The sequence below is a fragment of the Thalia democratica genome, chromosome 4 (assembly GCF_965202585.1).
Source record: "Thalia democratica chromosome 4, ktThaDemo2.hap1.1, whole genome shotgun sequence".
Taxonomy (NCBI): domain Eukaryota; kingdom Metazoa; phylum Chordata; class Thaliacea; order Salpida; family Salpidae; genus Thalia; species Thalia democratica.
This window is the reverse complement of record NC_139168.1, coordinates 59,665,384-59,682,643: the sequence shown is the minus strand read 5'-3', so window position 1 is coordinate 59,682,643 and position 17,260 is coordinate 59,665,384. Positions and strand designations below refer to the sequence as shown.

Below are 17,260 nucleotides of genomic sequence, written 5' to 3'. Positions count from 1 at the left end.
TGTATGACTTTCCCATAAAAATTTCTACATTAATTATCAAAATTTAAGCTTTTCTGTTTGATAAAAAAAAACTACGCAGTACATATTCTTTATTTAACTGACATATGTTGTTTCTGTGTGTTAAACGAATTAACACATATCAACGGAGCTCTCTTAAAAAAAAAATACTGCAAGAAAAGAAGCTAAAGTTGTTGAATATGTGTTTTACTTAAGATAAGCATAGTTACTATAGATTACGAGATAATAATAGATATCATACATGAACTACAATCCGACTGTTTGTAGTACAATGTATTAGGTTTAACTGTCTGTAGGTTTAGAAAAAAGATGTAAATCAATAAGTATTAATCAATACATTTATTAAGTTAATCAATAAATTTAAATACTACAAAATGCTGTATACTTATCATTTTAACGTGTTTTAAGGTGTTTAAAGCTATAATAATTAAGAGTATTACATAACTATATGATGTCAACAATGATTAAATCTAATTAACAAAAAAAAAAATTGTATTTTTTGCTTTTTTTTTTTCAATACTGTTTAGGCCAATCTGTTCAAACTTGAAAAATTCTAATTCAAAAATAACTTTACTATAAAGACTTTGGAAAAGCAGACCACTGCAGTAACGGAATAGCCTTTAATGTGAACTGATCAATTAAAGCAGTAATGGAATCATTATTCAAAATTATCATTTTATGGTTTCTAGACCTATGGTTGCCGCTTTTTGGAAGCAAAAAACCCGGCCTAAGTGACCATTAGCTATCTGGGTTTGGTATAAATTGAAAAAAAGTAGTAATAACTAAAAACTTAAAATCTTCACTGTTAAATAAGCTTGAACACTTTGAAAATCAAAAAATAGCAAATAAACTATATATTTCTTATAAAGAGAAAACATAGGTTTTATAAAAATATTTAGGTTGTTTTCGGCTATTTTAAAATTGATTACTTACAAATAAACAACTTTATAATTTAAATAAAATACGTTTTAATGAAACAGCTCAACTACTTGAACTAAATTTTCAAAATTAAATTTTTTGAAATTTAACAACAACGCTTAAAACTTGTACTAGTTAAACTAATTTTAAGTATACTTTAAATTTTTTTTCATATAAGGTATACTGATAATTGAAGAAGTGGTATAAAACTTTACAAGCTTTATTTTATCTTCAAATTGATACAGTTTTTATTTAGCACGAAAATGATAAAACAGAGAAAATAAGTGATTATTATTATCAATATTAAACAACAACTGACAAAAATAAATAAAAGCAATGTAATTTTACACAGTATGACGACTAAACTTTCACAGTCAAAAAATTCGATTTAATAAGCTAGACTTCAAAATATATTTAAAATGCTAACAAAAACGGATTAATTTTAAAATCCTTACCTAAATAATTAGCGTGTTTAAAAGGCTTAAAACGGTTGAGTACCAACAAAATAAAATTTTAAAACAAAACTTAAATACTAAGTGCAAAAATATAGTTTTGTTTCGTTGATATCAAATATATTGCGTTTAAATCTTTTTTACATCAAATATAGGGGGATACCCTCCTAAGTAACCATTTGAACTCCGCATATTCCTCCTCATTGGGTGCTGGTTGTAGTTGTTTATTCCCACTCCCTCCAAAACCTTGTGTTTGAAATATTAATTAGTTAGTTTAAAATTTTTAATTTGATGTTCTGTAAGTCTTGACGAGCTTTCGGAAGTGAAAATATTCTTGAGAATTAAATCGGTATTTAAATTATCAAATATTTCAGAAGAAAAACTTTAGTAAAGAGTGCTTTTATTAAGGGCATAGGGTAGGTCCAACATTGTTTTTTACAAAAAATAACTTTGGCTTTTATATGAAATATTTGTTTAAGCATTTGTTTAAGTATTTCTTTGAAACATATTTAATGATAAAATAAAGCAAATCATAACACTAAAAAAAAACACATAGATATGAACTTTATGCTTTTAGAACAAAATGAAAAAAAATTTTGTAAGAAAATTTTAAAACTTTATAATCTACTTTCACACGGTTTAACAACATGTTGCTCAATTTTTATCTGTTTGTTGCTAAAGCTAACAACATTCAACTGAAAACGACATTGTGAGCTTTACTTCTAAGTACAACTCAAAAAAACCTTTTGCATGGATTCTTTGTATTGCTGTTCAGCTCTCAGCCCTTCCTCTATCTCGCGTTGACGCTCAATTTCCTGCTGGTACTTCAGATCGCGCTCGTACCTCATTTGTTCGAGCAAATCGGACGCGTGCTGGTAATTCTTCATTGCTGTGCTGTTGTGTAAAGTTCATGTTTGGGTACTTAAATATTTTAAAGTTTTAAAGGTTTCTTAATAATATTGTTTAAAACTTGCACTGGTGTTTTCTAAACTCATGGGCGACAGGCAAGCGTTGTTTATTTTAAAAATGTACCCATAACAAACAGTCAAGAAATAGTACTAAAGTTCAGTTTATAGCAAATATAAAAACTTTTAGAAATTCCAGAACTACAATTTGCAAAGTACTTGACTTATTAAAACTGGTATACGTTTCTCTATGTTAACCTAATGACAAAGTTCCACGGAATACCCTTCTTGCACATGCAGTAATAACTTTCACAACTCCCACACTATTTTTACTAGTGACATTTTTAAAGTTCGCGACTCATTGTTATACTATTTGTTATTTTTAGCTTTAAAAAAGTCTTAATAACTTACTTCAAAATAACTTATTGTTGCAAAAAATTTGCAACTATTTAATAACAAGTATTTCCCAGCCAAACAATTAACCTTTACTAATATAAAACAATTATCACATAGCCTTTAACTGTTCAAAATTTAGGTTTAATTGTTTGCTAACAAAAGATCCTAGTGAAGTAACTTCACTGGAATAAAAATAAAAACAAATTATACAGTAATCTTCCTTTATTCTACCATAGCCTTTATACATTTTGTTTTTACTTCTAAAACCAATAAAACTAGCTTAAGTTTAACACCTCCACTAAAATAACTTCTAAATGTTTGTTTTATACTCCTAGTAAAATGACAAACCTAAAAAACTAAACAAATGAGTCAAGCATTAATGGCCACAAAGTGCTATACACGACTAGTTAGTTGAAATATAAAAATTATTATTATATATTTTGAAATCCAACTTACATTCTTGTTTCGTCAGCCTTATCCTGCTGATATTCTGCCACCATTTTGTCCATCATTTTTTTATCTTCAACTTTATGCGCTTTTTCGTTTTCAATTTCATCCACTTTAGAAATAAACTGAGGTTTATGTAGGGAAATGATAATTAAAATTACACAGACTAAAAAAGATGTTGTCACACCCAAGCTGATTGTTCTATTAAACCAGTGCTTCTGAAATGGGGTTCCGCGGAACCCTAGGGTTCCGCGACGCCTCTCAGGGGTTCCGCGAAGCCTTACGAAATTTAAAAATTAAAATTTGAAAGAAAAAAAAAACATAAATCATAAAACTTCAAAAAAATGGAAAACATATATAATTAGAGCATTCATTGATCTGCTTAGTTTGTATTTAGCGGTAGGACTTTTAATGGGTATTCATTTTTAATAGGTGTCCTGGTTGCGCAAAGTTTTTGAATTTCTACTTTTAGTGAAGTCATGAAAATACTGGTATTATCACTAAAGCAAACAATGTAGGAGCAATCAAAACAAATTCTAAATGTTTACGCAATAAAACTAAATAAAAAATCTTTATCAGAAACTTATTTCTGGTATATTATATTGTTTCAAATATTGTAAAAATGTTGAAAAAGATGTCTATTAGCTTGATTTAAAATTTAATATGTATAAAAGCTTATTTTTTACTTAAAAAATGCTACTATAATTTAAAAAAAAATCTGGCCAGGCCTATAAAATTTTAACAGAAATTGAATTTGAACTAGTTTTTTAGACTTACATGATATAAAAATGATACTTTAATTTTTAAAAGTTGTGGCCAGGTCTTTAAAACTTTTACAGAAATTGAGTTTGAAATAATTTTTAAATTTACATGATAAAAATGTTTAAATTTCTATGTGTTAGCCAAGTTTTAAAGTTTGATATTTAAATATTGAATGCTTTTTCTGTTATAATTATTATAACTCAATGAGATTTTTTTTGATATTCATTTATAAAAAAAAACAACTAAAGAAAGTGAAAAAAAAACTTATAATATTCAAAAAATAATGTTATTTTTAAATTGATGATTTTAAAACAAAAAACATATAATAATGATTTGCTTAATCAAGGTTTTTTTTTATGTAATTTTATTTGCAACTTTTTTGTTTGTTAAAACATGTTTTAGCAATGGTAATTTTGCAATGTTTCATCGGTTTGATGAGGCCCATGAAAAACGCATAGAATTTAACTTCTCTGACGAAATATACAACCACCTTGATCTTTTGTCTATAAAGTTTCAACATTATTTTCCTAAAGATGTTCGCATCGGAAATTTATGGATTTTGAATCCTTTTATGTGTGATATTGCTTCAGAAGAAGTAAATCTTCCTACAGATACAGAAAACGAATTGCTGCAACTACCTGAAGATAGCAATTTAAAATTGAGTTTCAAAGGGAAGGAGCTTTTAGATTTTTTGATATGTGCAATTTCAGAGTACCCCGTCTTAGCAAAGCGTGCAGTTAAATTTCTTTTACTATTCACCACCACTTATCTTTGCGAGTCCGGCTTTTCGCATGTAACAAACATTAAAACGAAGCAAAGGAACTGTATGCTGACTCCAACCTTATCTGCCTGTATACGTCTCAGTCTATTCAAAATCCAGCCGCGCATTGACATGCTTGTTGCTAAGAGACAAGTTCAAGCTTCGTACTAAATGTTTTTTATTTATTTTTCGTTAGGCATCTTACCCGTTTATTACAGTGATCTGTGAATTCGATTAGGTTCATGTTCATTTCGTTATTGTTTGTAGCTCTCATTTTGTTTTTATTATGCAAAGAAAGATTTTTATGACGTTGCAATTAATCATGTTTATTTTAGTTTATTAATTATAGAATCATAAAATACCTATTGCCTCTGGCGCACTTTGAGTTTGACTCGACTTAATACTATTACAATTGGTATGATTTGTAACAAAGATATAGTTTTTCTAAAAAACTCGTTTTTTACTGAAACTCTTTTGTATTTTGCAGGAAATATTATAGTAAACATTTTATGTAAAATTAAATTAGGGGTTCCGCGGAAAAGTTGAACTTTGGAAAAGGGTTCCGCAACTAGAAAAAGGTTCAGAAGCACTGTATTAAACAACAAGTACATCTATAAAAAACGATGTCTTGCTGTATCAGGTGTAAAAAGATTAATTAAGAAATGAATTACTTGTTCAAAATCAAATTATTCTTAAATATCTTACATACAAATTTAATTTTACAACATATATAACACTAAACTACATTTGCACTAAAAAAACTAAAAGCTTATTTTCAGCTTAACAACCTGTCTACCAGTTAAACAAGATTTAATTATCAAACAAAAAACATACTTTTGCGCTGAATTTGGTCCCTGCGCACGTCAATGACCTCCTTCAGCAGCTTGTCCCTGCTCGCCTTCTCTCTCTTGTACTCTTCGATCCTCTTCTTCCACAGCAGCTTCATTTCCTCCTCCATCATTTCCTCCAGCTCGGCCTCCCGTTGCGCCTCAAAGCGAACCTTAAAAAAATATTTGGTGTTGACAATTTTAAAGATATGTGATAACAACTTTAGTGCAGGGCTTACTAAACTCACTTTAATAAAAGTGAAAATAACCACCCTTTATTAAATATCGCCTATTTACTAGTTAATTATCTCATTTACACTTAACTAGTTCATAGCTTACAAAACTTATTTTAAAATAGCCTACTTGAGTGAAAATAAAAAAAACAGTAGCCCCCTACTTTTATTAATCACTGCCCCTTTACTAGTCAATCACTCACTACTCTTCACTAGTTGTAGCCCTCTGACAGGCGAAATCGCTCCCAAGGAAACTTAACTGAAAATCTACAAATACTTTCGAGCGGAATACAAACATGCAACCTGTTCCCTGAGGTAGTCAAGGTACTGGAGAGTTTCCTTCTTGAGTCGCTGCCTGTCATCCTGTCTTCCCAGCTCCTCAACTCTCAGATCTTCCAGACATTTTTCGAGGATCTTCATGTCGAGAGCAAGCTCTTCCTGATGAGCGATGGCCGACTTCTTTATCTTGTAACGGATCATGTTGTCCAATTGTGTTCTGTAATTTTTTAATAAAAAAGTGTCGGTAATAAAAAATGTTTCAACTTATTAAAGCAGTTGGTTTAAATTTCAGGGTTAAAGAATTTCTTAATTAGCTACAACTTTATTTAAAAAAGAATCTTTTGTTAAAACTTTGCTATGTAATTTATCACAGCAGTTCACTAAAACTACTTTAGTATACTTATATATTGTTTTGGTCATTAATATAAAAAGTAAAACAACATTACATAAAGATAAAAGGTAAATTTGAACAAAATTTTTATATTTTATTGAAACCTTTAAACTTTATTCAAAAGATAGACGTTAAAAATTCTAAAATATTGCTACAATTGAAGAAAAACTAAGCTAAAAACAGTATTTACTAATCTTTTACGCCTATCTAATCAAAAAATAAATAAAAACTATAAAATGATAAATTAATTTTTAAGTAAAAGTAATAAATAAAACTTTCCTCAAATATCAACAGTTTTTATGATTTTTTTTAAATTAGGCGTACTATAACTTCGTTAGTATTTAAAAGAAATCATCAAATACTTTATGAATATAGTACTTAAAGTAAAAACAATTTGCATAATTAATAATTAAGCAATTGAAGTTAAAGTTAAAAACTATTTTTAAGTAAACTTTAAGTAATTCTAAAATGTGTAATGTTTAAACAAGTTTAAAGAACTCTAAAATTTATACAAAGCTTTAAATATTAAAAACAAAAACAAAACTCTCGATCTAATAATATTGACAACTTATTTTATGGTAGACTTTGTATCATAGGATAAAAATTCTAAAACAGTATAGTGTAATGAAACTTCCTATAAATTTTTTACCCAATACCATTTATGCAACTTGTAACAACTCACTTAGTTTTGTTTTGCATTTTCTTTTTGTCTACCCAAGCTTTTTCATCTTCCATTTTAATCATTTTTCTTTCTTCGTCGACCATTTTCAACTCATCTAATTTCTCTCTCAATGCTTCATCAGATCTGGATGCTTTCGCAGCCATTTGAATGTTCAATCCTCTGACTTGCTCGCTAAAATACCATAAAATTAAAAGTTCAATATATATTTTAGCTGAAGCTTGTTTGAAGCTGCTAAATATACATCTAAAAGTTGCATCAAAGACATAAAAAATTGTCGGAAATAATAAAAAAAATATCAAAATATTTGATTTTCTCCAATAATTTTTAGTTTTCATAAATATTTTTATAAACTAAAAATTTTTGAACAATGTGGAAGAAAAATAACATACTAATTAAAGAAAAACTTTTTCAATCCAACACTTTAGAATTAATTTATAACTAAAAACTAAGAAGACAATTTAAAAATTGTAAAAAACACTAATTATCAAAAGTAGCTTTTGTTTTGCTTCTTAAATTTTTCAGTCCACAAGAAACGCAAACTTTTATAGTTTTCAAATAAATTCAAATTTTTAAAAATACTTTAAAGATGTTTTAACAATTATAAATGTGGTATCATCCTAAGTTAAATCAAGTATATAGCAACAAAACTAAAGTTAAAATGGCTATCATTATGCAACAGTTTTATAGCTATTCACAACATAAAAACTACACATTACATCATTTAAAATGCTTTTAATTTTAACGTTAAAATTTTTTGTCATTTACCAACCTTTTCATAATGATAACTTTTGGATATAATAAAAAGCCTTTAAAATGTTTCACAAAAATAAATGACCCAAACTTGTTGATTATAACAAATTACTAAAAACATTTCTAATATTTTTTTAAACAACTCTACAAGTTTAGAAACTGCTTTGGCTACTTAATATATAAAAATAAATTCATTAGAAATAAAATACAAACAATTGTGATGAGAACAGAAAGGAAACAAAAAACTCACGCATCTCTCTCAACTCTCATCACTTCCTCCCTTTCCTCCCTTGCAGCTTTGGCCAGTCTGTCTTTTTCCCACAGCTCAGCATACATGGCCTCCTCTTCCAATCTACGCTTCTGTTAAAACAACTGGTTAAACAAAGTTCAGCTTGTTAAAACTTTATTGTAAAGAGTTTTTTTTTAACTGAATGCATAAATTGTAGTAAAACAAAGTATACATGTAATTACGTATAATTGTATACAAAAAGTATTACTGAAAAAATATACTTTTTTCATTTAAATAATTTTTAATCAAAACAGTGTAGCCATAAGATTTACCGGGTCAAACTTATTTTAAAAAACAAGTAGAAGAACTTTTAACTGCATACAGTTATTATGCTGCTGTTTACTTTGTAGAATAGTGTTACTTACTTGTTTTTAAAAAAGTGCTGATAAGCAATACTGAATTGAAGTTTTAAAAATTGATAATACTAAATGACTATTATTTTTCTTTTTTGTTTTTGATAAATTTAATACCTGCTAAAAAAATTCTTTTTTATTTCTTAATTCACATCAAATCGTTTTTTCTAATCGACCATGAAGTAATAAAAAATTAAATAAATTTTCTAGTCGGATAAAAATATTTTTTACTGTACAAATTAGCTTTAATAGGTGATTTGATTTAAATAAAATAACTTACTTGCAAAACTGCTTTCATTTCAACTTGTTTACATCTGTCTTGGAAAACTTCAACTGTTTGCTTTTTTGATATGATTGGCCGTATTTCTTCACATCTAGCTCTGAAGTTTAATAAAAACTTTTTAATGTTGAACTATTGAATAACTTATGTTAGTAACTTACTTACATAGTAATAACAAAACAAATCAGAATACTAGTTTAAATTAGTGATCTAACAAAACTGGATGGATCTTGATTTTAAACTAGTATCAGGATCCTAATTTATTAAGAAACAATTATTTTTATTTTACTAACATTTAAAAATATTCATTTTAACAATCTTAAACTAATAAACTAAATAACACTAAGAAAGTCAAAATACAGAACTAAATTTAGCTAAAGAATTCGATAAAAAACATACAATGCTAAAAATTTCATTTCTTTAAACTTACAAAAATTGAAGCTCTCTTTTCTCTCGTACAACTTTCATTCTTTCTTCCTCTCGCTGCTTCTTCAACATTTCAGCTCTTTGCTTCAACTTTTCAAACCTCTGATCCTCATTGAGGTGAAGAGCTGCCGCATCTTCCAAACATTTGTCTTCTTCGTGAAGTAGCAAACTTTTCAACCTGTTGTTTGATTTGTTACGCGTTTTAGCATACAAAACACTTACTTTTGATTATAGAACATAAAAAAAGAAAACAATTTCATAGAAAAACTTTACATTCTAGCTAATTATTATTATTTTATTTAATAAAAATAACTAAGTTATTTATGACGAAAAGGCTTTTCTTAATTATTGTACTACCTTTTAAATCGTAAAACATATTCTATACCATAACTTATGTAAATGACACAAAAGTTTTTTTTTAATATTAATTTTCTTTATGTATCTTATATGATATACATTAATTATACTAATAAATAACTTTTATAGTATTAAAAAAAAATTGAAACCTGCTACAACCTTTGTCTCTTTTTGTTAAGTTCCAGTTCTTCATTATCTAAAGCCTCATTAAGCCTGTCTTTAACATAATTCCTTTCAAATCTTTTGTCAGTTGTTTTAACCCAGTCTGACTGTAATATTGAAATAGAGCATGATAAAAAAAAATAACTAGTTTATTAAAAACACAATTTAATAAAAAATAAAGCAGAGATCTTTTATATTACGTTTTTTTTTTTGGCTTTAAAAAATTATAAACTACAATTAAAAAAAACAATATCTTATACTTAATTTGAACTAACGTACTAAAAGGTATAGTAGTCGGTTTTATGAAATTGATAAAATTGTTGAAAAATACACTTGAAAAAGGTTAGATTATCAAAAAGTAAGAACAATTTAATTTTAAACATCCTTGATAATAAATTTTTAAACGCTTAGGTGAAAATATATTTGGAATTTTCAACAAGCTTATTAGTACAGCAAGTTTTTTTTAAACATTTTGAAAAGTTTTTAAATTCATAATTTCTGATGTCATGCAGTCATAAAGTATTCCATTACATATTAAAAAAATTAAAACGACAAAACAAAACACTCAGATTCACTTATAAACTTGTACGTAAATGATTATGCTGTCTAATTTTTAGAAAAAATCATGTTTGATAAAAACATCAATATAAAAGTTTTTTAAATATATGTTTTAAAAACAATTAAACCCAGCAAGCTTTACATATAACAAATTTAGATAAACAAATTACTATACTAAGATTTACTTTCAAAATTATATATAAAATGTAAACATTTGGCAACAAGTAATAGTTGTACTGATCAAATAAGCTAATACATGTAAAGTTTTACATTATAAACATGTTCTTAAAACTAAGTCCATAGGTGATAAGATTTATTTACGAAAATTAAGGGCATAGGAAGGTAAACACTTTTTTTTAGTTTTTTTATAAGTTCTAGTTAGTTATCACACTTCATAGAATTCGAAGTAACTTTTAAAATATTAGCTATCAAAGTAGTAATATAAAATAAGTCCTTTATGAGAGGTGTAAACTAAATAGTGAATAATACACTATTTTAATAAAAATCTATCTCCTCGTAACGTTTTCAAGCAGCCATTTTTAAACTTTACTTATACAATATTAAGAAAGTTATGAACAACTTTTAACCAAAGTTTTTTTTTTCTATCAAAATACAAAATATATATTTAGTTTGTAGGGTAAAAATTTTTTTTTCAACCTTGATCATAAATTATAATTTTTTAATCACTTCCTACAAGTTTTTTGATATGTTGAAAATAACATTTCCTGATATTTCGAAAAGTTGCTTAAAAAACATTAGAGTAAAATTTTTAGTGAGTTTTATTTGTTTATGGTTTTAGTTTTAAACTTTTATAAGGAATCTATTTTACTCACTGACTATAACAGGCTATTTCTTAAATATTAGTTTCACTTTAAAAAAAAAGCTCTAAAAAGCTTAGTTAAAACTCTACAAATTAAAATTTAATTGCAAAAAAGTTGATTACCACTGCCCCTTCTATGCCCTAAACATTGGTTGTTATTTATAAGCTTAAACAAACTTATTCAAAAACTAAAATATTGAAAATTAAACTTTAATTGTCATCTTTCAATTAATTTTTTTAAGTTTACTGAAATTCTATCTTCTGGTTAATTTTTTTCAAAAACTATTACAACAATAAGTGATTTTTATATGTACATCACAATTATTTTTGAAGTTATGGTAATTCGATTGTTTATCATTAATTGAAAATTAAATTGAAAAAGTACGAGAAAATTTGATTAAAAACTGAAGGACAAGATAGTGTTTTAAAGAAATAATGATTTTTCAATTTTTTATTTGATCTTTTGATTGTAAAGTGAACTTATTTAAATCTATGTGAATTTTTACCACTATAACTAAAAATCTATTTTGTATTTGTGTTTTAAACAACAGTATAAAGAAATTGATAGCTAGATTGTAGATCTTTAAAAAAAGATCAACTTGTTTAAAAGTTTCATACTCCAATATGGCCTTTTGGACTATTAACTTTTTGACAATTGTGATGAGAAACTAAAAACTTAACTTTAAAACTAATATTATAGAAATTTGTGAACAACTTTTTTGGACAACTTATTTCATATAGAGTTTCAATAGTGACTGTAAAGATCTACAAAGATTAAGTAAAGCTACATCAAAACTTACAGCATGATAATGACTTGTTAGCAAATTTTAATAATATAAATTCGTTAAAAGCTAGTTTATAATTATACTCTTTCTTCAGCAACTAAAGCTAGATACTTACTGTGTGGAGATTTAATAAAAATTATGATGCTGTTATTTAAACTTTTTATTAAAAAATAACTTTTTTATACTTAAACAATCAAACTGGGAAATTTTTTTAAATGTTTAAAAAACATAGCATAACTAAGCCTAAACTAGGGCATAAATAGTAGTTAGTAATTACCATTTAGTTTACCTCTTAGTTTAATAAAATATCTTTACAAAAAATATCAGTTGAAACACCTTGAAACGAATTCTGTTATCTATATTCATTTGTTTTAGAGTTTCATACAAACTTTCTTCCCTACGCCTTCTTTCTAATATTTTTGCTTCATTTGATTTTTTCTTTGAAGGTTGCTTGGCTATCTGTTAATTAAACAAAAGTATAAATACTACTATTAATTATATTGTTAGTTAATTTTAAAGCTGTTAAAATATTTGCAAGTAATTAAAACATTAAGAACAACAAAATACTTATAAAACTTACTTTAAGATACTCTTCACATACATAAAACTGCTTACTATTTGTTAAGATATGTTCTTTTTTTTCAATGTTCAATACTAATGTATAGAAAAAAATTAAACAATTTAGTAGGAATTTTGAAAAACTACTTGAAAAATCCTTTCTATCAACCAATATCCCAAATATTCAGGAAATTTACTTTTTAACACTTTAAATAAATGTCAGAAAAAACCATTTTATAAATTTAAGTAAAAGATTTATGACCTATTAAGTAAAAAAAAACCTCTTTTTTTGCTTTTTGTGATATAAAAATATGTTTTTAATTAATTATTTTATAATAAAGATTGTTATAATATTCTTAAAGATTATAATGGAAAGTTGTTGAACAATTGCTTAAAACTTGTAGAATAAGAACATTTTTTAGTAAATTTTTCTTTTTTAGACTCTATAGTTTGTGTTATCCTTCAAGAATTTATTTTACTTTGAGTGCTTATATCTCAAAAGGTACTGTGAATTTTAGAAAACAACAAAAAGCAACCAATAATTAAAGCTTATTTTTTAGTTTAACAATATTATTTAAAAAAAAAAGTTATTTACTCCTCTATGGCCTTAATGGGTCTATATAATAGAATTCAATAAAAAAATTTATAGTACTTAAGTGCAAAACTTTTAAATAAACTTGCTTTAAAAAGTTACAAACGTGATCTTTTGAAATAAAAAACTATTTAAACACAATCACCTCTTACAAATCTATGCACATTGTGTTCACAGAAAAAGGACGAAATAAACAAGAGGTAGCAAATATACCTTCTATATTTGATTTTTTTTTATAACACATTTGATAAAATACAGTTTGGAGACTTTCCCATTTCATTTGTTTACAAAAAAAGTTTTTATTTAAGATGAAAATAAATGTGAAAAGCTTTTTAATAAAAACTGTTTATGTGTATAAAAAAGTTTTTTTTTTCTCTGTTCCTTGCCCTACTAAAATTAAACTTTCTTGCATGATGTTAGAAAAAGATCTTTTTCTAATAACATGCAAGATAAGTTCAGTTTTAGTGGGCAAGGAACGAATAAGCTGAAAATAAAAAATAAGATTATTGAGTTGAAATGAAACTATATGCCATAAATAATGTGAGTAATTGAACATTGTACCTCGTTTGAGTTAAAGGTATAAAGGGGGATAAGACACCTATAAAAAGCAAAGTCGTAGATTTCAATTAGTTCCTTATAGAAGGCACTAACTAAAAATGCAAAATGTTTTCATAATATTTACTTTAAATGTTTCTTTTCATTATTGTTGCCAAAAAAACATAGAATCTTGTAGAAACCTAAAAAGAATTTCAAATTATTATTTTTTGTACTTTTTGAGAATTCTAAAATGGGTAGCTTAAAAAAAAGTGCGTAGATTTGCGAGAGTATATAGGCTATTGTTAATATGAAAAGGTGCTACAGTACTAAATTTAAATTATCTGCATTGAATTAAAAACTTTCAAATTCATTTTTACTTTATATATAAAATAGCTAGAAATCCTGAGGTAGAATAGCACCAATTAATTACTAAATTTATGAAGACATTTATAAAACTATTTATAAGAAACTTTGCACAACTAGCAAATTTATTATCAAATCAGAAATACTTTTGTTAATGCAAAAAAAAAATTAACAAAAATATCCTAAACAAAAGATTTTAAAAGGTTAACAAAAAAGTTCTTAGTAAATAAAAGTAATATTTAATTGAAAAGTTTAACTAAATTTTAACAATTTTGATGATAATTTAACAAGCATTCCAAATTTAAAAAAAAAACCTTCTTACTTCCAAAAAGCTTAATCATCTTCAGAAATCTATCAATTCAGTATGATCTTTAAAACAAATTTCAACACTTACATTTAGTCCGCGTATAAAAGTTTAATATTTTAGCAAAATAAATTATGCAAATCCCAATAATTAAAAATAACTGTCTAATGCTAATTTACAAACCCTATAAAGAAACATAAATGTGAATCACTGTTTTTCATAGATGACCTTCTATTTTTTAATCAATTACTAAGTATCAGTTGTTTTAAACTATCTTTTTAATTTAATGTAACGTTTAAGAAATACGCAATCAAAGTTGGAGAGTTCAATAGATCGAAGTCATAAACAAAAAAAAATTAAAAAACTAAAAATATATCTACTAATATAGCTTTTAAGCAACCACTTTTAAACTTATTCAGCCTAATCTTTAATAAAATATGAACAACTTTTCACCAGCAAATTTATAACTTCTAACTATTTTTTTAAGAATCAAAAAAAAAAATATTCCTCATTTTCTTTTTCCTTTTTTATGTTTTTTTTAAAACATTTAAAAGAAAATTTAAATCCAAATGCTATAAAATTCTAGAAAGCAACCAAAATTTAGTAATTTTTTCAATGTTTTGAGACAATTGTCTGAAAAAAGGGTTTTCAAGGTTTTTGTAATTTCTTCCAGGTTTTTAAAAACAGGATTTTTGGTCCACTTGTAATTAAACTTAATTTTTAAAAACTTTCTTCAATACTATAACAACATTGAAAAAAATACTGTAAAAGGACTTTAAATGTGTTTTTTAATGAAAAAACTTTTTTCAATACAAAAAATTTTTATCTTTATGATATATTTTTTGAATCTAATCAAAATTTTGTTACTTAACATGTGAAAATAGTTTAAAATTCAAGGTTTTTGGCAACCCTGAAAAAATCATTCTTAAATACATTTGTAGTGAAACCTTTTTTACGAAACTGATTTTATTTTAAAATATTATTCAAAAGTATCTTATTGTATGTTTAAGCTTACAAGTAAAGCATAATGTTATTTTTTGCAAAAAAAAAATTGGACCCTTTTTATGGCCAACTAGTTTGTAAAGATCATAACACTTTTTAAATTCTAATAAGTTGTATGATAGTTGGTGTACACATGAGTAAGTTATATATTATGAGTAAATAGCTTTGTGACTAAATTTTATTTTCCAAAAAAATATTGAATGCTTTGGCTGTAAAGCTAAACTAGTCCTTTATACAAAACAAATATTTTTTTTCTTATTAGAGTTAAGAATATTATTTTGAACAAATACTTTTTCTTTGTAAAATTTAAATCTAAAACCTACAATTTAAAAATGTTGTGAAAAGTTTAAAGATAGCGACAATAACATTAAAAGTATATAAAGATTTTATATAATTAAAAATAAATAAGTTACTAGCTAAACTTTTATTTAAAATCTTATCTTTATACAAAAATATAGTTAAATAAGTATTAGTAAATTTATTCTTGCAAACTATTTTTAAATTAACAGTTACAATGTTTTTTTATCAAAACTTTTTTTTATTATGAAAGTATATAAACTTAAACCTTCAATTAAAAAAAATCTTCACTTAAGTAATCAATAGGATTTAATAGACCTTTATATATATTTAATATATTATTCAAATAGCATACATAAACTATATAAAAGTATAAGTATAATTAAATGTAAGAAGAATGAACTTACTATTCCAGTTGAGTAAGGTGCTGGGCCTTGAACTTCTCGATTTTTTAAATAAGATTTTGGAGGTCTATCTCCATGAAAAACAAGCATACTATTTTGTTAAATTTTAATATGCTTTGAAATTTATTATTTGTATGTTTTAAAATTCTGTAAGCATTTTAAAAACTACAATTTTTATGTTGTGCAAAATGCTATGACAACTTAATGTATTCACTATTTTATTGTTAGTGGTAGAAGCAAGTAGCATTACCAGATTTAATAAAACTTAAAAACTTCTTCGATTTCTAATGAAAAAGTTTCGATTAATTACTAGAATGGCGGTAGACATCGGTATAACCAATAAAAAGAAATTATTGCCTATAACGTTTTACTTAAACTTAAAAATACTCATTATATTTCGAGCAACTCTCATCAATAGAGTACAAAGCTAACAAATAATAAGATTTTACAAACTTACATAGTAACCAAGTAATCAAGTAATCATAAAGTAGTCAAAACATTAATAAAAAACAAAAGCAATTAGTAATAGTTAAAATCAAATAAGTTCGCTTACGTTATAATTGGTCTACAGTAAAACTAAGAACTAATAAAATGAAAACAGTCCTTATAAAGTATTACAAAAATAAAGAAACAGTATAGTCAATTTTTTTTGCTTACATAAAACAAGTTTCCTTAATAGAATACAAATGGCCTCTAATTTAATCAAATCGAAAACATTACTACAAGTTTTAATAATTTTAAATCTACTTGTATTATAACTATTTGCACAAGTTGAATTATTAACTAAATGTTCTGCATTAGATAAACGTTTAGATGCGTTTATAACCTTGACCGGTATATCATCTTTCTTATATGAAAAGAAAAAAAATCTTTACACTTTTTGGTATATGCTCTTTTATTCTTTTCTTTAGATGTCTGGTTGTTAATCCAATATAACTTGCTGTACAGCAGCATCTGTATTGGCAGATTAGCATACTTTTATTTAAGTTTAATACTTACCACCTGGTTTTAATAGTGGCTTAGAAGTGAAAGCAATTCTAGAATTTGCTGCATAAAAAGTATCTTTTGACTATACTGTAGCTTTATTTTCGTGATACTTTATAAGGATTTTTTTCATTTATTGGTGTTTAGTTTTCCTGTAGATCAATTATAACTGTTACTAATTGCTTTTGTCTTTTATTAATCTTTTAATTACTTTATGATTACTTGATTATTTGGTTACTATCTAAGTTTGTAGAATTTTATTATTTGTTAGCTTTGTACTCTACTGATGAGAATAGCTCGAAATACACTTAGTGTTTTAAAAATTGTTTGTCTTTTGTAACTTGTTGTAGAGTTACTGGTCATGTTCAC

General features: G+C 25.5%; 1 protein-coding gene across 1 annotated transcript; it reads right to left on the bottom strand.

Annotated features, from left to right (window-relative positions):
- Positions 1-1,294: 1,294 nt before the first annotated feature.
- LOC145834825 (cilia- and flagella-associated protein 53-like) lies at positions 1,295-16,047 on the bottom strand. The gene is made up of 12 exons (XM_082942335.1): positions 15,911-16,047; positions 12,187-12,309; positions 9,685-9,794; positions 9,173-9,346; positions 8,743-8,842; positions 8,071-8,180; positions 7,071-7,241; positions 6,022-6,214; positions 5,493-5,658; positions 3,146-3,248; positions 2,132-2,282; positions 1,295-1,634 (listed from the first exon to the last, which is right to left on the bottom strand). The coding sequence occupies exons 1-12, from the start codon at positions 15,995-15,997 to the stop codon at positions 1,518-1,520; spliced, it is 1,605 nt and encodes a 534-aa protein (XP_082798461.1). The 5' UTR covers positions 15,998-16,047; the 3' UTR covers positions 1,295-1,517.
- Between the last annotated feature and the right edge of the window lie 1,213 nt (positions 16,048-17,260).

Bases quoted from the DNA above. Each gene is read 5' to 3' on its own strand.
- LOC145834825 (XM_082942335.1), bottom strand. From the start codon at position 15,997: ATGCTTGTTTTTCATGGAGATAGACCTCCAAAATCTTATTTAAAAAAT. The intron at 8,181-8,742 runs GTAAGTTATTTT...TTGTTTTAACAG, and splicing joins AAATGAAAGCAGTTTTGCAA to AAGCGTAGATTGGAAGAGGA. The intron at 3,249-5,492 runs GTATGTTTTTTG...TTATTTCTAAAG, and splicing joins GGACCAAATTCAGCGCAAAA to TGGATGAAATTGAAAACGAA.